Source organism: Squalius cephalus (genome assembly GCF_949319135.1).
Source record: "Squalius cephalus genome assembly, chromosome: 24".
In the NCBI taxonomy this organism is placed as follows: domain Eukaryota; kingdom Metazoa; phylum Chordata; class Actinopteri; order Cypriniformes; family Leuciscidae; genus Squalius; species Squalius cephalus.
This window is the reverse complement of record NC_137145.1, coordinates 23886756-23907528: the sequence shown is the minus strand read 5'-3', so window position 1 is coordinate 23907528 and position 20773 is coordinate 23886756. Positions and strand designations below refer to the sequence as shown.

General features: G+C 38.8%; 3 protein-coding genes across 7 annotated transcripts in view; 2 read left to right on the top strand and 1 right to left on the bottom strand.

The window, feature by feature from the left end:
- vldlr (very low density lipoprotein receptor) overlaps nucleotides 1-4954 on the top strand; it is a 28337-nt gene extending 23383 nt beyond the window's left edge. The window contains exons 15-20 of one of the 4 annotated variants that reach the window (XM_079860626.1): nucleotides 115-264; nucleotides 492-554; nucleotides 2245-2286; nucleotides 2564-2644; nucleotides 3142-3311; nucleotides 4106-4954. In XM_079860626.1, the coding sequence (XP_079716752.1) occupies nucleotides 115-264; nucleotides 492-554; nucleotides 2245-2286; nucleotides 2564-2644; nucleotides 3142-3311; nucleotides 4106-4141 (542 nt within the window). In that variant the 3' untranslated portion in view covers nucleotides 4142-4954. The remainder of the gene's footprint in view (nucleotides 1-114; nucleotides 265-491; nucleotides 555-2244; nucleotides 2287-2563; nucleotides 2645-3141; nucleotides 3312-4105) is intronic. The other 3 variants (XM_079860628.1, XM_079860627.1, XM_079860629.1) reach the window with 3 other exon arrangements.
- Nucleotides 4955-7042: 2088 nt separating this feature from the next.
- Nucleotides 7043-10364, top strand: kcnv2a (potassium channel, subfamily V, member 2a). Its single transcript, XM_079861729.1, has 2 exons — nucleotides 7043-8430; nucleotides 8935-10364. The coding sequence occupies exons 1-2, from the start codon at nucleotides 7120-7122 to the stop codon at nucleotides 9175-9177; spliced, it is 1554 nt and encodes a 517-aa protein (XP_079717855.1). The 5' UTR covers nucleotides 7043-7119; the 3' UTR covers nucleotides 9178-10364.
- Nucleotides 10365-10500: 136 nt separating this feature from the next.
- Nucleotides 10501-20033, bottom strand: pum3 (pumilio RNA-binding family member 3). 2 transcript variants are annotated; one of them, XM_079860443.1, is made up of 18 exons: nucleotides 19955-20033; nucleotides 19571-19767; nucleotides 19242-19421; nucleotides 18998-19136; nucleotides 18308-18383; nucleotides 18133-18226; nucleotides 17973-18039; nucleotides 17594-17768; nucleotides 17370-17473; nucleotides 15711-15789; nucleotides 15534-15632; nucleotides 15395-15448; nucleotides 13888-13968; nucleotides 13629-13771; nucleotides 13271-13493; nucleotides 11726-11813; nucleotides 11461-11551; nucleotides 10501-10745 (listed from the first exon to the last, which is right to left on the bottom strand). In XM_079860443.1, exons 2-18 carry the CDS (start codon nucleotides 19638-19640, stop codon nucleotides 10619-10621), a joined length of 1890 nt encoding a protein of 629 aa, XP_079716569.1. In that variant the 5' UTR covers nucleotides 19641-19767; nucleotides 19955-20033; the 3' UTR covers nucleotides 10501-10618. The 2 variants fall into 2 exon arrangements, with proteins under 2 accessions (XP_079716569.1, XP_079716570.1); XM_079860444.1 differs by having other exon boundaries at nucleotides 19878-19983.
- Between the last annotated feature and the right edge of the window lie 740 nt (nucleotides 20034-20773).

Genomic DNA, 20773 nt, shown 5'->3' with positions numbered 1-20773 from the left:
CGTCTCCATTGTTTTCAAAATCATATCAGAACTCAAAGTCTTCGAGGCTTCTGTTCTTTCCAGAGTCTGGGGAGATGTTGGTAGTAACCAGGTTTTGTTGTCTTCTCAAAACAGGGACCAACTGGTGTAACGAGAAGATGGAGAATGGAGGCTGTTCCTTCATGTGCCTGCCAGCTCCACAAATTAACAAACATTCCCCTAAATATACCTGTGTGTGTCCGCAAGGCCAAACACTCTCCTCGGATGGCCTGCGCTGCAGACCAGGCACGTAACTTTCATTTCGTAACATAAGTCAGTGTATTGCTGATCAAGCATTTGCATTCGGTTACATTTTTGAATGTGTACCATCCATATTTTTGTCATTCATGATCCTTCTTTGGTGGTCATCTTTGGCCCGTTCTGACTGCAGTGCTAAAAACAATTGCAAGTTACCATAAAGCTAAGAATTAGCCGTTTTATTGCTACGGCTCTGTAATGCTCTCTTATGACAGAGGCACCTACTGCTGCCCCTCGAGATGGAGGGAGGCTGACCCCTCACCCCACTCATCCTAAAGGTAAAGCAGTTACTAGGAGAACTGCACATGCATGGAGATCAATGCCTTTGATTTGCTTCCTGCAATAATGATAGTTGGCTTCACAATTGAAGTCAGTAGAAGTGGCACGTTAACATTTCCTTCAAGCTTGCATTGAGGTGGACTGATTGGTCTGATGACTGACCTGTTAATAAAAGCTCTGCTTTGTGATTTTGGGAACTGTATCTAATGCTAGTCCCTCCTAACATAAGCACAGATTGATGTGGGATATTCAAATATTTGTAAATTTTCTTGAATTTCTACTGATCGCAACTAAGATCTGCTGATTTTGTTCCCCTTAAAGGAGCATTTCACCCGTGGGAACATTAATCTTTATTGAAAGTGAGTCATGTATGTAGTTGAAATGTTACATAAATTTCGAATTTGGTGCCGCCTTGACTGAGGAAAGACAGAAAGTAACTTTAGGGCGCATTTGTATGGAAGACAACAACTCCCACAATGCACCACATTGCACAGCTCCACAAGCCACTCCCACTAATCCAGAACACCGAAATCACTCTTCCATCTACAAGGCTAGCTACGCCCAGAGCTTGGAATTCATTTCACACAAAATTTCTAGTTAGTTGGCAAACTCATTAGTGAATTACTCCTCGTTTGTATTTCTTTCGAAATGGTGAATTATTGCATGGTATTGGGATGTTCAGTCCGTATCCGCGACAGGCTGGTCTTCTGCCTCGGCCACAGCAGCCGCCTCCTGTTCCTCCATCAGCCTCAGCTGCTCTTCGCTATATTGCAGCTCGTAAAGGGAGCCACGAACATCTGATTCGAGCATCAGACTTTCGAAATCCTCTTCTTCCATTGAAAATCGAAATCCACCTTCCGCCATTGTCGTAACTTCACATCTGGCTCCACAGCGCCTGTTAGCTTAGCTTCCAAACAAGATGGTGGATATTGCTTTTAGTTTTTGCAAGTGAAGTCCTACCCACTGATCTGTAATAGGTCTGTAGCGTGTGTGGGTCCCACCCCCTGGGAAAATTAGGAACGAGTGTTTGTAGTCTCAACCCCTCTACAAAGATATGGGACTTCCTGCTTAGAATGACACAAAATGACGATTTTTACATCATTATAAGCAGGAACTGCAACACTGAAATGCGCATTTCTCCCATCTCAGGGGAAAATGATGGAATAATGCACGACCACTCAAAAATATGACTGGGTTTCTAACGATACAAAGCTTAATGCAAATGGGTGAAGTGTCCCTTTAATCTCTAGATTAACAAATGCCATACTTAAAGTTTACAGATTGTTTTACATTTAGCCTATCTACCTTATTTTGCTATGTGAAACTTCCTTTTTGTTTCTGTGAATATGCAAGACTTTTGATTCATTAGCTGCTATAATTAAAGAACTAGAAGAATGACAAAGTACAGTAAATGGTAAAACTATTTGTGCTACAAAATAGTGTTTACAATTGACAATACATTACAATAATATAAGAAATACCAGTTTGCAATATCAAGCAGCATAACAAGGAAGTGGGTGACACCAGAGCCAGACATTTACAAATGGCTGCGCCATGTTAAAAATAAGGTGGATAACATTGACTGTGGTTGGATTATTAGAAGCATGCACTTTGATTAAGAAAATACTTGTGAAAAATGTTATATGGAAAAGGAGCCTCCAGTTATTATACTTATAATTTTTTTTACAGCATCTGTAATATCTAAGGTTGCCTCTGAACCAGTTCATACTGGTAAGACTAGTTGCCTCCCATCTTCTTGAATCTTAATCTGAAAATAAAACTGTAGCCATAGTCTTTAACACTGCATTTAGAATAGAACCCCCCCCCCCACCCCCCCACCCCGTGCCTCCCATTCATCCTTTTTGTTACAGCTTGTTTATTTTCCCTCAAATCCAAACTTCATTTATGCCGTTTCCATTATTATATTGCTTTGCGGACTCTTGATATAGTTTGTTTTATAGTCTTTAGATTTGACCTTTTCTACTACTTTTTTTTACATTATTTTTAGAAGGAAACATAAGCACCTCCATACATGAAGTAAATTCATCAGCCAAAGGATCCGCTGCTGCCTGGGCTATTCTACCTGTGTGTAAGTACATTGTTTCTGCTCTTGTAATGATGTGCTGTATGCAATTGTAATATTTATGATTTTATACATCTGTGTTTGTTGGTGAATTCAAATTGAGGCTTTTATTCCATGTATGTTAGCTTTGAAGTCCTCTACTGTATGTGTTAATGTAAGTTGACTAATCTTTACCAGATGAATCCTTTTGAAATCCATACTTCCTCTTCCAGGGAAAATGGACCAAAAGTTTTGCACTATGCCGGTTTTTGATCAGTCAAATGCTCTGTAGAATGAACGAGTCATTCCTGATACCACCTTCAACCAACTAGCAAGTAGCAAATCATGTTTCATGGCTATGACGTAACTACAGCCATTTAGCTTGTAATAAAGCCTATGAGCCGTTTAATATTGAAACAAAGTTTGGGCAAATGTCACACAGGAAATAAAACTACATTTTGTCAGGATAGTCTGTTCTTACAGATGAATTGTTAGTTATTAAATTCATTGTTCTTTGCCTGCAGTGTTATTGGCCATGGCTGCTGCGGGGGGTTACTTAATGTGGCGCAACTGGCAGATCAAAAATAAGAAGAGCATGAACTTCGATAATCCAGTATATCTCAAGACCACAGAGGAAGACCTCAATATCGATATTACGAGACACAGTGCTTCTGTAGGCCACACATATCCTGCTGTGAGTAATGCATAATCATTATCTGCGGTTTGAAATTAATGAAACCATAGATTTTCTCATCTACCTCATTGTTACAAGCACATGTTTCTCTGCTATGCCATAATGCTAACAATGGAAACAGTGGCTATTAGTTCTGTGGCCCTTTTTACCCCTGGTATTAAGATACGCTTTGGTTGATCACAAGGAGACGCATATCCTTTTACACCTCATGTTTTAATCTGTCTCTCTTGTCCACTTTCAACCACTTCTGTCCTGATTTCTTCGAGGGCAGGGTCTATGGGGTAAATGTATGGGCTTTTTCAGATCTTTCGATCTAATGGACGAAAAAAGCTTGTGCAATTTACATATGAACACGGCCGGAGACGATGGAAAAACATACGGAGAGCATCAGATTTAATTTCTGCTCTGACAGCTCAAGACCAGCTGAACGCTGTGAGTGTGTGTTAGAAATCAGGAATGGTGAGGGAACATTGTGCTTGGTATGTTTTTCATCTTCAAACCAAACTTGGGTCTTCAGCTGACAAAGTTTAAATCTCTTCTTGCTAGCCGCTTCACATCATTAGGTCAGTAGGCGGAGAGTAGGCGTCTTTTGTGACTGTTCCACTTGTGATCCGATCGACCAAAACACAAAATCTTAATACCAGGTGTAAACAGGGCCTGTGGTTGTGTTTGTGGAATATTGCTCCTTTTACATTTTATGCCAGAAATCAGTTTAATTTTTCTAAAAGTTTTCCTAACAAGCTATAATGCGTCTAAAACTTCAGCCCCGTAATTTTCTTGTCCTTTTCCTGCAGATTTCAGTGGTAAACACAGAAGATGACTTGTCATAACCCGAAACCCCTACAATGCTCCAGTTTATTTACTAGCCACTTGGCACCAATGGCAACTGCTGCCGTTTCAACGGTTTCACAACCACCTGCCTTCTGAAGTGCATTTCCAAGTTTTTTTCCCACCCAATAAGAGGATGTCATTTGTGGTACCAGAAAGTATTTGCATCCTGCTCACGCTTGTGTGTTCAAAGCATCAAGGAATTCCGAGGGTTTGGGTTTTTACCTTCACTCACACCATAACGCTCCCAAAATGATTCAACAGCCTTACTTTCCCACTTCCAAGGATGACGGCATAGCTGGAGAACCAGAATCAAGAATAGATGGCCAGTAGTGTGTGTGGATGCCTGAAATATTTAAATGAAAATGCATATTTTAGATGGCCATGTCTTTAAGATGTAAGTTTCTTTCTTTCTGTTTTCCAAATGAACATTATTTCCCAGAGACACATTATTATGAAGCTTCTTGTGTCTTTCTGGGTTAAAAAAGCTTATAGGGAAAAGTGCTGTTACAACATTTGTAAAACATTGTATATATCCCTCTCTGGAAAACATCATCAGGATTCTTCAAGCACTTTGATCAAATGTTCCTCTGTAAATAAGATTGTATACATTTGACTGAGACAATTTTGCTATGGTTGGGCACTGTACTGGGGTAGAGGAAAATGTATTTAAAAAAAAATGAAGTTTGTTAAACTATTTTGTATGTTTGTGTGCTGTTCCTGTGACCTTTTATAGCAGTGTACAGGGGAACAAAATGCTCTGTATTGTGAAAAGGAAACATTTGCAAACGTAAAATAAAATGAAGGTTTAAAGTAAGTTTCTTTATTGGTCAAAAATTGAAAATTAACCTTGTGATTGAATGTTTAATTGCATAGAATTATATAATTTTTTTTAATAGTTTTATAGGCACCTTTGAGACTAGATTAGGTTAGACAGGCCAGGATCTGATCCAGACTCAAATTGTGGTTGCTGCACATAATGTTATATAATAATGCAGAATGATAGCATTTATATGCACTCATCACATAATTACCATCAGTGTGACAATTACTGGTGAACTCATTAAATTAAAGATGATGCTAACTGATATTTATAACTTTATATTTGCAGTGGCAGCACAAGCATAATGAAATGTGTAGATATAACCTCAATTACAGCTGGGTTCACATTACAATTTTGCTGTCTGAGAGCTATTTCACGTTTGTAAAAGATTTCTCATCTAAGGCACTCTGTAGTCTTTAAATGCTTAATGTTATTTTCACTACAGTAATTAACTGCCTCTGTGATAAACATTAAGCTCCAAAGAAGTGTCCGGTTGTTGGGACCAGAGTGTTGGCTGTGATGTGTATTGTGGAGTCTGACACAAAATAAGTTGATGTTGCACTTGGGCTTTAGCCAAGATCTCACTGGGATAATTTTATACAGTGTGACAAACAATAATTGTAAAAAATAATACAGTGTGTGCTTGACTTGTGTATATTTGCTTTTTATTTTGTCATACCAGCACTAAAATTAGCTTGCTGTCTTTTGGTGGGAAGTGAGAGAAGATAAATTGTTAAATCATGTCATGTTCTTGTGAAGGCTTGATGACGTTAAAGACTGTATGAAAGGGAAGTTGCAATAGTCTTTCTCCTATTGTGTCACATTTCTGGGTCACTTATTTTGCCTGTGATCCTGGAACATTCCTGTCCGAACACATAGTTCTAACCCGACCCATATATCATCCCTAAAATTAGAGAGAAATGATGGGGGAACAACACTGATGAAGATGTACCTAATCCTGGCTGTCAGCCTAAACTTGACAAACTCAAACCTTATCCCACAAATCTGATTGGTTGATTGGAATGTTGTTCCGGGATGAACAAAGATGTTGAGCCAGGAACATGATGCACTTGGTGAAATCAGGTTCATAGTAGTTCTGGGTCACCATGATTTTGCCAAGCAAGACATGTTCCTGGGTCAACATATTTTGTTGATCCTGGAACAACATTCCTGTCCAAAAATATAGTCCTAACCCTATCCCTACCCCTAAACCTAACCTTACCCAGTAGTTATCCCTAAAAATCAGAGGGAAATGATAGGTGAATAACACTGATGCAGAAGCACCAAACCCTGGTTGTAAGCCTAAACTTGACACAAATTGTAAACTTGTCCCTGAAATCTGATTGGTTGATTGGAACGTTCTTCCAGGATCAACAAAGATGTTGATCCAGGAACATGTTGTACTTGGTGAAATCACGTTCACCGTAGTTCTGAGTGAAACAGCTTCTCGAACACGAAAGCTGTTGGATTTGGATCATCTGGAATTGATTGTATCATTGGATTGTAGTTTGCTATTGCTGCGATCTCATGTGAGTGACATGTTGTCCCGCCATCGTGCCGGTAAACACGTCACCAGAGAAGAGAAGTCTCTGCTAGAGGGAGGGGAAGTTATTAAAAAGTTATTTCAGGAATTAAAAAAAATGATGTGCACAGATAAATCATTTATAATAAACACTGACTATTCTTATTGTTTTAATGAAATATTGGCATTTTGATTTTGTGGTTACTTTAAGTTTTTGGGATGTTCAGTCAGATGTGAACACTTCTCAATGATTCCGAAGAAGGAGATGGTTAGAATGTGGTCTGATATCCATCCCTTGCAAAATGATTCTCATCCATATTCCAGAGCTCTGCCTGGTGCAGGGTATGTCAAAAGATCACCTCTACTGCTATAGTTTACAAGCTACAATATCCTCATATTCGGTTGGAGATTGGTAAATGTACGGCAAACGAAAGACATCACGGTTGGTAGAGAAAGTCTGGAAGAGGATCATAGTATTTAAACCTTTAAGCACTCATATCCTCTCTGTCAGCAACATTAGTCTGAGTCAGACCCCTGAGCAACTGCGGGAAGCAGCACAGAGGTATTAGAGCAATCTAATGCCTCTACACCTCCAGTAACCTGTGCATCTGCCAAGCTGAGAGGACGCTGGCACCATGATCAAGCTTAAAGGCAGGAGGCAAAGCCTTTTCCCCAACTATAAACTTGGGGTCACAGCCCCTGCTCCCAAGGATCCAGAGGACTCCGAGCTTCCTTTCGGCCAGCAAAACTGGGTGAAACCATGGAATTCGATGCAGGAATTAAGTAAGGATATTTATGACATCTACGCAGAGTATGAAGACGACGAAGAGGAGAGACTGATGTCCACCCCTAGTAAACTGTCCTCTCCGACTAAGAACTACATGCTCAACATCAATGTAGGAGGGAAGGTCTACCAGATCTCTTACAGGGTAGCAGCAAAATATCCCAAAACAAGAATTGGCCGTCTTGCAACGTATACGGACCACAACAGGAAACTTGACCTCTGTGATGATTACATTGTCCAGAATAATGAGTTTTTCTTTGACAGGGATCCAGACATCTTCCACAGCATATTCAACTTCTATAGGACTGGAGTTCTCTGGATTAAAGATGAATTGTGCCCACGCAATTTCTTGGAGGAGATCAACTACTGGGGCGTTCGTATCAAGAACACCCATCGCTGCTGCCGCATTTCATTCGAGGAACGGCAAGATGAACTCAACGAACAGCTGAAGGTGCAAAGAGAACTTGAGGCAGAGGTGGAAACTGAGGAACATGAGGACCTGTTTCAGGATATGGCTTTTGGTCATACACGTTTCCTCATTTGGAACTTGATGGAGAAGCCCTTCTCATCGGTCACAGCCAAGCTCATGGCAGTAGCATCCAGTTTCTTCGTGCTGGTATCACTTGTGGCTATGACTCTCAATACGGTAGAGGAAATGCAGAAGATGACCACCAGCCACCTGAGTGGGAAGACCTACTGTGAGTATGTGGAGATGCTCTGCATTGCATTTTTTACCATGGAATATATTCTCCGGCTTGTGTCCACACCTGACCTCACACACTTTACAAAGAGCGTGCTGAATGCTGTGGACCTGATTGCAATCCTTCCATTATATCTTCAGATGCTCTTAGAGAGTTTCGAGAGTGACGACTATGGGAGACATGGTAGCGATATTGAGACTGTAGGACGGGTTGGTAAAGTGGGGCAAGTTCTCCGCATCATGCGACTCATGAGAATATTTCGTATCCTAAAACTGGCACGTCACTCTACTGGACTTCGAGCCTTCGGCTTCACGCTCCGGCAATGTTACCAACAAGTGGGCTGTCTTTTCCTCTTCATTGCGATGGGAATTTTCACCTTCTCTGCCATGGTTTATACCGTAGAGCATGATGTGCATCACACAAACTTCACCAGCATTCCACATGCATGGTGGTGGGCAGCTGTAAGTACCTGTTTTTTCAGGTTTATGCCTGGTATAAAAAGTACTGTGGTTGTACCATGGTAAAGGGATGGGATTAGGTGATAATGAAAAGATACTTTCATATATCATGGTCCTGACATTATCCATATACAATGGGATGTACATAGTGCACCAAAATACTACTAACATTATGATGGTATATCCATGGTACACGTCCAAAAAACATGGTAATGTCATAGTACCTTTTTGTGTAGAGTACTGAGAGAGCAAGACTTACTGGTGTCTTTCTGCTATTAAATGCTTCCTCTCAGTTGTGTTAAGCCCAAGTGGAACTACTTTGCCTGACATCAATGTGTTGCTTCCTCACTCTGCATAATTTACAACTGCTCTTCTTAACTCTAGTTCTATTTAACTCTAATGACATTTCTGGCGTTTTGAGAATTCGTGACTGATTTTTTTAAATCTAAAAAGATCATTTGTCATTTTACTGCACACTGAAGTATTCCTCGTCCATTTATTCCACAGGTGAGCATCTCCACTGTGGGCTATGGCGACATGTTTCCAGAGACCGCTCTGGGCAGGATTTTTGCATTTGCGTGCATCTCGTTTGGAATAATTCTCAACGGCATGCCAATCTCCATCCTGTTTAATAAATTCTCTGACTACTATGCAAAGCTGAAAGCCTATGAATACACCTCCACTGTAAAGAATCGCGGGAAAGTGAGGTTTGTGAAAAGGGCTGCAAAGACATTCACAGATTGTTTTTAGGGTGCGATGCACTGACCTACTTCACGGATTGATTTTTAACTCATGGACAACAAAAAATTCAAAACAACCAGAACACCCAAGTAACTGTCTTCAAACAACTTCCTAACTGTATAGAAACCATGTTGTTTGTGCTGCTGGTATACATTTATATTGAACATCTTTTGTACTATACATAAACAGCCCTTTTAAGATTTTTTAATGCTGAATCACTGCATTTCGACAGCTCTTACAGGTTATAATGGAGTTTAATAAACACTTTTCTTGGAACACCAATTTATTTGTCATATCAACTGTTTAAAACATTAGATTTTTACTGTGCCATAAGTAATAGTGAGAAAAAAAGTGTCAATATATTTTTATATGGGCTAAAGGCAATGCTAAGACAAATAATCCAGTGTAGACAAACACTGCTTCAAATAATCAGTTGAAGGTTTTAACATCTGGCCAAGCACAAGCTCATCATCAGTACTTTTTACAATCTTGTATAGGCATTTAGTGTCAATCAAGAAAAGCCGATTTATATCAACTGGTTTCCTCTGGAAGCACTCTGAGCTGGGCAGATTGGAAAAAGAGCTCCTATGAGGTTAACTGCCATATTGGCAGGGCTATTTCATGACTTAAAGCCAATTTACAGAGGTTAACCTGTTAAAATGAATTCAGAGCTGACATCCTCATTACAACAGCTTGGCATTGTATGTGACTTACAATTACAAAAACTTGTTGACTTAATAAAGGGTGGCCATTGTGACGTCTATAGGAATGCAGACAACTAGAATGTAATTAAATCTGAAAAGCATGCTCATGCAAGCATTGATAATCCTTGAAAGATTAATCCTTGGGGATCATTGAAGTCCCAAGGACAGATGGAAGTAGAGCAGGGAAACAAAATTAATTTTCAAGCCTGCATGTCTCCATCCTCAAAGCTACCATATATATGTATGAAGATGTTTTTATATATATAACAAATTAATCTCACATAGAAATCTCCGAGTCATATTTCACCCCAAAAAAAACAAAGAATTTTACTTGGCACAAAATAAAAGCACATTTATATGACCATTGTGATTTTCATGCCAATTAAACATTTCCTCCTGAAAATGGAAAGTGAAATAATCCCCTCGTCTTGACAGAATCGTGTTTTTTTTTTTTAACAGCATATATTCAATTTACTACAATAAATATAATTATGATGTATAAATATATATTTTTTAAAATATATATTGGGGGGGGGGGGGGGGGGGGATGGAGGTGAAACAAACCTTGATTTGTTTTACAAGATTAGACATTAAAAGGAATAATAAAAAAACAAATAAATAACTCAAAAACAGGTCCGGGTATTCTTGTGTATTTTATATTTACATACATCAGCATATAAATTCACAATTAAAAATCCAGAAGAAAGAAAAAACAAAATAACATTGATTTGGGACATCAACCTCTTTTAGGCCAGTTTTTCCAGCAGAACCTCCACTCCTTTACAGTTCTGGATCTTCTGTAGTTTAGGAAGGATGGATTTCAGCATAACTCTCACTTCTTCAGCAACACTTTCATCTGCACTGTGAAGGAGGCTGTGGAAACACAAACAAAACCAAATAAAGCAGCTGAAACTTGAATCAAATGCAACCAACCACTGCAAAGATCCATTCATAGATTAAGTGCTTCTCTGTATGCAGCATGGGCTTCAAATTTGTGAAATTTGATTGGTGGAAAAAAGAAGTGACATCAGAATAAACAAAGAGTCTAGGCTGAGAATATAAAGAAACAAATCTCTCGCTGCTTAAAGTCTTAGGGAGATTATAAGAGGTCACGCACAAAGACTGAGGCTGAGACGGGGAGTGGAAAAAACCCATAATCCTTTGCGGGGTGTAACTCAAGGGTTTGCAGCTGCGAGCCACAGTTTAGCCCTTTATTAGCATACAGACAACAGCATGGCATAATGAAGCAGCACTGTGGAAGATGTGCTTAACCCAAAGCGAACTGTGGGCAATTCCTCCAGCTAATAATCGACAGTATGATGGAAAAGCAGCAAATTTGCTGCGATAGTGAGCTTGTGATGTCATAGGATAAGCACTTTGAGGCTTTGTGAAGCAGAGGCTTTAAACATGAATGAATGTACAGGCATGTTCTTCTGGGAGTATATTCAGCGTATTTAACGCTCAAACAACAAGGGCTGCTGTGCTATTCTTTACGCCCACCAATCCGAAAGCAATTTACTAGAGTACACAAAAAGGAAGGCATTTTGTTATTTCTGGATCTGTTCATTTGTGGCAGCCATAAACTTACCAACAAAGAACAATGGCACCACGGTTGACTGAAGCCCACGTCTTGAGGTCCTCCAACTCCACCTTCTCCAGAAGAATCCTGGAAAAACGCTCTGTGGACAAAAATAAGCCAGGAGAGGACAGTAAAACTTGTGTTTTCATGTAAAACTGCTCACTTTGTTTTTATTAGCAGGCTTACACAGAGCAAAGTGACCTTTTAAAATAGAAAAGGAAACCCTAAAGTATCATGAAAATGAATGTGTCAGGGTTTAACATTTTGTACTTGCCCTCTCTCTCTGCCTCCTTCATCTTAGCGTCCTGCTCGATCAACCATTTCAACACCAGGTGACCAGCGGGGTGTTCTGCCATATGCAGCTGCAGGAAACACAAATACCAAACCATTACCTTAAAAGCTTTTAATGTTAATATGGTTTTTAATATGCTTTAAGACAAACAATGTACAAATGCATAAGTCAACACCATTGCTTAGTATTTTCTCCTTAAAACTGCAGTGCACTCCATATGTTCATGGCGAGAGCCAGGTATAGTTATGAAAAAATTAAACTAAAGATGTTTATTTGAGATTTTTTTTTTTTTTTTTTTTGTCTGGATTTACTTGGTTACAAACCTTTTCAAAAGTATCAACAGAATAAAACAATTTCCTCAAAGGGGTAGAAGTATTACAGTCCAGCAAAATATGTTTAATGGAGAGTGGATTCTAACAAGATGAACACTTTGGTGAATTTTCTCTTGATGGTATAAATGATATGCGAGTCTTGAGTGTCCTATCCGGCATCGTGAGTAAATGATTTGATCCCAGCGATTATTTATATGAAATTTTTTTTTTTCCCCCAAATCAAGATTTATTTCATGTAGTATTGTTGTTTAAAGGGATATTTCACCGCTTTAAAGATGAATGTGTATTTAAATTGGGTAATTTATGTAGTAGAAATGTTAAACTATTTTAAAAGTTGGTGTCCTCTAGACTGAGAAAAGACAGAAAATTTATTTTTGGCTCATGTGGATGAAAGACAACAACTCCCAGAATGCACTTGCTTCGCTGTGCTACGAGGACACTCCCAAGCCACGCCTACCGGTTACAGAGGGCAGTATCGCAAGAAATTATACAACTAGGCTACTAGCTGACTCAAAACTGAAAAGACTCAGTTTTATCGTGAGATCCCCCTATGGGCGGGTTGAAGACATGCGGAACGAGCTCCTCCTGGCTGTAGTCTCTCGCCTCTGGACAAAAAAAGCCTCCGATGATGCAAAATGACGTTTTTTGCGTCATCTGAGGTTTTTTTCCCCAGACACACAATACAGAAATCTCTCGTCTCAGGGGGACATGAGGGAGGGAAGCACGGCCATTCGAAAATACTACCGGGTTTCTACTGATACAAAGCTTAATGCTAATCGGTGAAGTATCCCTTTAAGCACTGATCGGTCTCAGATCTGTGAAAGGTATAGAGCGTTTAACTGGTTCTGTAGATAAAGCTTCTTTAACAGCACTGTCTGCTTGCTCATTACCAGAGAGTCCCGAATGGCCAGGAACCCAGCAGAAAATAATATATCAATTCTTTAATTCGAGAGATGACAATTTGATTAAAATCTTCACAGTTGTGAAGATGGGTGATCAGTTTTTAAAGATTCCAATGCTTCAAGACATGACTTTGAATCAGTTATTATTAAAAAACCCTTTTGTGAAGAAATCTCAAACTTCAATGCCAATAATAGAGCATTTGCCTCTGCAGTGAAAACAACATCACATACTAATACTGGTATTACTGACAGCACTGCAAAATATCTGAGGCTGAAACCTGTAGATGCGTTACCTGGCCGTCTTCTCCACCTGGTACGAGGGGCCCGGCCGCCAGAGCCGCCACCGCCTCCATGGCAGGCCGGAGATCTCCGATGGCGGCCCCCAGGATGTCACTCACAGCCACACAGCTGGCTTTATCCATCACCATAGCCTGGGCGTTCTCACACAGGTGCTCCAGCAGAGGAGGGGACACGGCTTCCAGCAGCTCCTTCCTCCGGATCGCTACATCCTTCTTACTGCAACACCAAACACAAAATGCTTCAGCGTTTGAGTGGAGCATTTCTTCATCCATCTCTATTGTCCATCTGACACGGTTGATCCAAATGGCATGCACATTCATAGAAAAGTGGACATTTTCTCATACGCCATACCTGTGCGCATTGCCGTCACCTTTCTCAAGCACCTGAATGATCTCGGGTAAGAGGTGTGCGGGGTCTCTTGGGCTCAGGAGGTAAAGCAGCACTTTTTTACCATGTTTATTGCTGATTATTTCAGATAAGGAACTAAGCATTTCCTGAGAGCAAAATAAGATATGTTATAAGAAATATTAAATCATCCAAATACTGGAGAAAAAAAGAACAACAACAGAAAAACTGCCAATAAAGAAACATCTAACTAAAGAGGACTTACTGAGATGATAATTTGTTTAACCAACTTGGTGTCGTCAATGCAGTCGAATGCAGCCAATAAGACAAGATGAGCATATTCACCCTGAAAATAAATAAAACTCATTTTTAATTCCGTGAAACATTTAATGGAATAAACAACAAATTAAAATGATTAAAATAACAAATTATTTGAGGTTTGTTAATAATGTGTCTAGGTCAACTTTCCCCCACGAAAATCAAATGAAAACAGAAATGATAATTTTCTTAAAGAAAACAACGTCAATTTTGTCTTAACACTATTCTGGGTAAACTATTTCCCTCGGTTTTTGTAGTTGAAATAAATTCCACAAATTTAAAAATACACAAACGCACACACTCTCGCTATTATATAGATGTGTGTGAAAATAAATCTGCATGGTTAATCCTTTCAACATTTAATTTAAAACAAATCACAAAAATCAAACCTTTCATTGAAGTAAAACAAATGAAAGTGGGAAAAAATAAAAATAAAAACACTTTTGGCACCCACCCAAGTGGCCACACTTAATTTGGCACCATAGAAATTCATACATATAAGACACACATTTACATTTTTTAGCACAAAAGGGTGACTAGGAACATGACATCATCCAATTCAGCCATGACTTCTTTAACAGGAGTTTAAATATGAGGAAACACGAAGGCCAAATTCCCTTAATCATCCATCACAATGAGTAAAATCAAAGAATATAGTTCTGATGTGTGAACATGCCCACGGTTAAATATACCGCTGGATCTTTAATGTTGTGGGCCTTTTTTCTGCTGGAGGTCCTGGACTTCTTGTTCAGATACATGGTATTATGGATTCTAGCAAATACCAACAGATAAAAAATCCAAAACCTGACGGCCTCTGCTAGAAATCTTATAATGGGCTGTGGTTGGATCATTCATCAGGACAACGATCCAAAACAAACATCAACACAGAAATGTGTCACTGAGCACAAAATGAAGCTTCAGCCATGACTATCCCAGTCCCTGACCCAAACCCTATAGAAAATGGGTGGGCTGAACTGAAGAGGAGAAGCACCAACATGGATCTGGGAATCTGAAGGATCTGGAGAGATTCTGAATGCAGGAATGATCTCTGATCTCCTGTCAGATGTTCTCCAAACTCATCAGGCATTATAGGAGAAAACTCAGAGCTGTTATCTTGGGGAAAGGAGGTTGCAAGAGGTATTGAATAAAAGTGCCATTAATTGTGCCCAATGTGTGTTAGAGAAAAGAAATGTCATATTTAGATTTTCCCCCCACTTTTACTGATTTCACTTCCATGGAAAATTAGATTGTGTACTTTTTGTGTGAAAGGTCAAAAGGATTCACCATGCAGATGTGTTTTCACAGGCTTCTTTGGTCATATTTACCAAGAATCCCAATAACTCTGACCAGGACTGTATATATATATATATATATATATATGGATTTTAGAGTGAAATATGTTTTCTGTGAGATTCACCCATTCATAGATTGCACAGATTAGAAAGGCAGCTTACCATTGCAAACTTTGTAATGTATGATTTCATTGTTTTTACTATAACTTTGCGGTCCTGAAAGAAAGAGCAGAGACAAAACCATGTCAGACTAAAAGCAAACATGAAGAGTGTCATTTGGAGAGTGTAGAGGAGTGCTAACCTTAGGTGTGCCGTGCCATAAACAGTGCATGGTCACTCTGGCTCCATCGTGAGTGTGTGCCATGTACACGACCGCTTCTCTGATGGCCTCGATCATCTCCTGAAGGACAGCCCACAACAGACATCAGTACAGACACCAGACGGTGACATCAGCAGTCAAACTGGGCACAACACTCACCGTTCTCTGTTTGGCGGGAGCGTGCTCAAAGAAGTCCAGAAAAACTTTGTGGACCAGTGAATGTTTAATGACGGCCTCCCTGTAGAGGGAACGCAACGCATTAATTCACTCAGAAATAAAGTACCAAGACTCTATCATCACATGCCAGTAGGAATGGGCAGTGTGATGATAAACATCTGTAATAAATAAACTCTGAAAATAAACTGTGTAACAAAATTGACAACAGGTTTTTGATACATTAGGGTTATTTTAGTATTATTAAAATACTATACTATATTTTGAATTGCCTTTTATTTTAAAATTTCAGCTTTATTATAATTAAATTGTTTTTAATTCAGGTGTTACATTAATTACATAATGTGAGGCTGCTTTTGCAGTGATGCTAAAGTTATCATTCATTTGTTTAAATTCCACCATGTGTACATAGATAGACGGACAATTAAAGCAAAATTAAAAATAAACTGTGGACAATAAAAAAAAAGCAAAATGGATTCCTCATATTTTGGTCATACTGCACAGTAGGGGTGGGGGGTGGGGGGAAAATTTGATTCTTAGATGCATCGCGATGCGGACATGGACGATTCTGAATCGACTTACAAATGTCAAAAATCGATTTTCTAAATGTTTTTTTTTTCTTTTTCAAATAATGTGATATTGACGGAATGCAAAAGGCGGGAACCCTGAAGCGCGGACGCGCAGCGCCCGGACAGTGTGGCGTACACATAACAGACGCATGATGGCTGAGCGCCAAATCCGAACGGCACCCTCTTCGTTAAAAGCTGACTTATGAAAAAATTCCCATAATTTCATTGTGATCTATTTTGTATTTTGTACGAGAGCTGCTTTCTGTATTGTTTTGCTTTCACATCAATATGCTGGAAACAGATCTGTTATACGTACGTTATACGTAGGTTTACTGTACTGTCCTCCCCTCCACAGTCACAGTGTGTATCAGTGCAATGACAGTCACAAAAAGTTACATTTTGACCGTGCTCTCTGCAGATGTTCATTCACTTGTTTTGTATAATCTGTTTTTAATTGTGGTATACAGCAACAATTTCAAGTCAAAAGTCTTAGACTCTTTATTATTTATTTGTGTATAAGAGCGGCTTTGAATGTTACTAATTATTCAGAATATGCGTGAGTCCACAAGCATTATGTTTGTATGAGAGCTGCTGGTACACAATTCTATATTTTTGTATGAAAGCTGTTTGAGATTTTGCTACAGCAAAATGTTTGTTTTTTTTGTATAAAGGATTATATTGCACAATAACATGAGGATGTTGGTTAGAAGTCTATTATTAAATGTTACAGATTCAGAATATGCTGAAGTTTGTTTTCATTGACTGAAAGTTTGCTGCTAGTACAGGCACACATTTATTTTCCTGTTGGTTCTTTGCAATGTGACATATGCTGGCAAATGTAACCTTACAGTTGACTTGCCAAATCACTTCCATTTGTTTTATTAATAAAAAGATATTGGAAGTTAATTCCTTACGGGTCATTATAAATACTTTGCTTTAAAAGTACCATGTAGTCACAAACACACAAAAAAAAGATGCATCGATAATCGTTTTAGCATCGTAATCTGAACCGTAATCGAATCGTGAGGTGCCTAGAGATTCCCATCCCTACATGTCAGCTTTAGGAATAACTCACTTCTGTGCCATTGGTGTGAGGATCTGCTTCATTTCATCCATGATGCTCTCCATTTTCTCTGGATTTGCTTCCAAAACCTTCTCTAACGTAGGACAAATTGGGGACTGGAAAAAAAGAAAAGAAAAGCAAATGTGATCACCATTTTTATGGACAACAAACACACTTATCTTTGGGTTTACATAAAGCTTCTAGGTCTCTTATCTGGCAGCTGAGAGCACACAAACCTTGCAGACTTGGAATACGTTTCCATAGAGTTCCTCAGTGAGCATGAGTCTCTGGGAGAGGATGGCCTTATCGTTGTAAGCGTACTCGACTACTGAAGACGCCTCGGAGTGCCTGAGCATCTGTCTGACCTTCCCCTTAAAAGCCAGCATCACTTCCCCCACCTGCTGCTTACTCCTGCACCAGAACAGAGTTCATTAACACACCATTCTTGGTTGAATGCATCATTAAAACGTCATTCTGAACCGAGCCTAAAGTCAAACATAGCAAACACTTAAAGGATGCAATTCATACAATGTTGTTTTTCAAGTAACTGCGTCATAATTGACTTTCTCTGAACCCAACCGTTAAAGAGATTCATGAGAAATGGATGTGACTTACCCATACATTAGAAACTTCTTCACAATGTTTCTGGCGTATTTCGATTTACTCAACTCCACAATGTGCTCTAGAAAGTGAAATATCAGGGTAGAGAAGGGCGATGAGAGACGATCACTCCACATAAACACACGCAGTTCATCACACTGACGATAAGACCGACCTTTGAGCTCCTCAAAGACCTCTTGCCTCTGGCTCTCACTGCCAAACTGAATAAAACACTGAAGCACTCGTGTGGAATCATGAGCAAACGCAATCTAGCAAAAAGACAACCACAAAAGAATGTTTCACAGTTCAAGAAATACAGTAATTCAGCGCAAAGAAGAGTCTTTACTTACGGTTTTAATTTTTCCCTTCACAAGATCCTGTAATTCTTTCATCAGTTTTTCCCTCTTTTGCTTGTCACAGTCTTTCCTGTACTTCCACAAAACACAGATATGAGCGTTTCTTCAGCTCATGCACTTATCTCCCAGGTTCTTGAGATTTATTAAAATTAGATGCTTTTGGTTTTGTGAAGGTCACATTCTTGAAAATTAAAAGTTTCTTGGAATAATATGCATATTATAATACTTTACTACTAAAGACAATCTATACAAAGAGAATCATACACAGGCCATTTCAATATTTACAAACAAAACTATTTACATCAATTTTGTCCTTACATTTTTTTTAAAAAGTTAGTGTTCTTGGTTAGCAAGGAGATACCCAGAGCAAACAAAGCATGCTTGAGATGATAAATATTATTTGCGAACAATATTTTTATCCTGCATTGATTGCATGTATTAGGATAAACACAATCATTGATTCGCCACAGAATGAACTGATTTGAGATGAGATGAAAAGACTCTACTGTGATGCATGTATATCTATTGCTTGACATTTCTAGACAATTAAACTGAGTGTGAAAACTGAAAAGTGTATTATGACAGCTTGTTATTATTGTTAAATCATATTTTGTATTAAACGCCCATGACTGAAGATAAACCCATAAACAAAAATCCTTGCATGAAATAACCATAAGCACTCACCGTCTCACAATTTCCCACACTTGTTTGGCTCGGTTTACAATCTGGTAGCTGTCCTTTCTCTCGTTCTGTTGACGATTCTGTTTCAAATCTTTCTTTTTCTGTTTGAACTCATCCCATTTAGGTTTCTTCCCTTCAGAGCCTGTGAAAGAAAACATTCTACTGATTAATTTACACCAAAAATCACAACACACTATTACAGCGGTTCCCAGGTAAGACAATCCAGGACATATTTTGGCATGTGTACCTTCCTCCGGTTTGCCTCCATCTCCAGGGTATTTCCTCTTCTTTGCGAACTTTCCACCTGTTGGTTTTCCTTTGAATGTCTTTGGTCCTCCATCTGCCCCTGTTTTTTTAAAACTCTTTGCTTTGTCTGTGTTGTAAGGTTTGAATGGCCGTTTGCCTTGTGGTTTTCCTCCAGTTTTACCTAATGAAGGAAAACACTGATATTAATGCATTTGCCTGAGCATAAGCTGTGGTCTGGATTCTTTACAACAACACTGCAAAACTCATAATTAAGAATAGGTGGAGATCTTACAGCATAATATAAAACAATAAGAGTGTAAAAGAGGTTACCTTTCGGCTTGAATGGTGTTTTCTTGCCGTCTCTGGGCGTGAATGACTTCTTTCTCGGTTTAGCCTCCATTCTGGACTGGAAACGGTTGATTAAATAGTCAGATTACTGGTTTTACAATTGTGTTTTATTCTGGAAGCTGGAATGCATGAATTTTAATCACGATACAATAGAGAATCCCCTGTGTCTGAACGACACCCTGTAAAGAATCAAACAGTGGCGATTTAAGTTTCTGTAGTGGCTTATACAATTACCTAAAAATAATGACAGGCAAGTAGTCTAATAAATGTTACTTATATATTTACATACTGGACCAGTTCTCGTCCTAATTGAGAGGCAATTTCGTTGTTCTTTAATAAAACGACGAGACACGTTTTCCTACTCACCCATGTGTACAGACAAATCACTTTACGGCATCTGGTTTCCAGCGTCGTAAGGAACTGGGAGCCCGTTTGCGACAGTCTGTCGCAGCGTAACAGGACAACTTAAAAGTCGCTGGCATATTTGTTTAAAAGATCGTTTAATAATTTATTTAAAAATACCGTTTAGAATATTTTGATATTTTAGTTGTTATAAAATAGTTGCAGGTTTTTGCAATAAGGTAAAATTGTAAAATAGCAAAAGGATGTCTGATTCTCCTACAATATCTTCTTTTGTGTTCAATAGAAGAAATAAAAACATGCAGGTTTCGAACAACATGCGGGGGAGTAAACGATGACCTTTAACCACTACAGCGCCAAAAGTTACATAGTGTACCGTTAATATCTTTATTTATTATCATTAACAGCCTGCTCCTGTCCAATAAAAAAATGCCGTAAACATATTGTATTAATTCGGTATTAAAATTGCTATTTAAAACATGAATGCAATTTTGTTTCTTAAAAAATCAACTGTAAACATTACAATTTAATGTAAAAAAAAAATTAATAATAATAAAAAAAAAATCAACAAGAATTCAGCCAAAACTCTGCCAACATGACATGAAATACACCAACAGCAAAATATTTGTAATAATCGCCTCTCACTGGTGGTTGTGTTATGAGTCATATATAAATAATGTACGTGTCGTGCATTTATAAAATCATAATTATGGAGAAAAAAAGATGCTGCAGCAAAAACACAATCGCTCTCACGAGAGAAAATCTGCTGAGAAAATCACGAGAGCTCTCTGCCGGTACAGTTGAGCATCTCTGAAGCTTTATTAT

Bases quoted from the DNA above. Each gene is read 5' to 3' on its own strand.
- kcnv2a (XM_079861729.1), top strand. From the start codon at position 7,120: ATGATCAAGCTTAAAGGCAGGAGGCAAAGCCTTTTCCCCAACTATAAA. The intron at 8,431-8,934 runs GTAAGTACCTGT...TTTATTCCACAG, and splicing joins ATGCATGGTGGTGGGCAGCT to GTGAGCATCTCCACTGTGGG.
- pum3 (XM_079860443.1), bottom strand. From the start codon at position 19,640: ATGGAGGCTAAACCGAGAAAGAAGTCATTCACGCCCAGAGACGGCAAG. The intron at 19,137-19,241 runs GTACACATGCCA...TTTCTTTCACAG, and splicing joins TGGAGGCAAACCGGAGGAAG to GCTCTGAAGGGAAGAAACCT. The intron at 11,814-13,270 runs GTAACGCATCTA...TGTTTCCTGCAG, and splicing joins CAGGTGGAGAAGACGGCCAG to CTGCATATGGCAGAACACCC.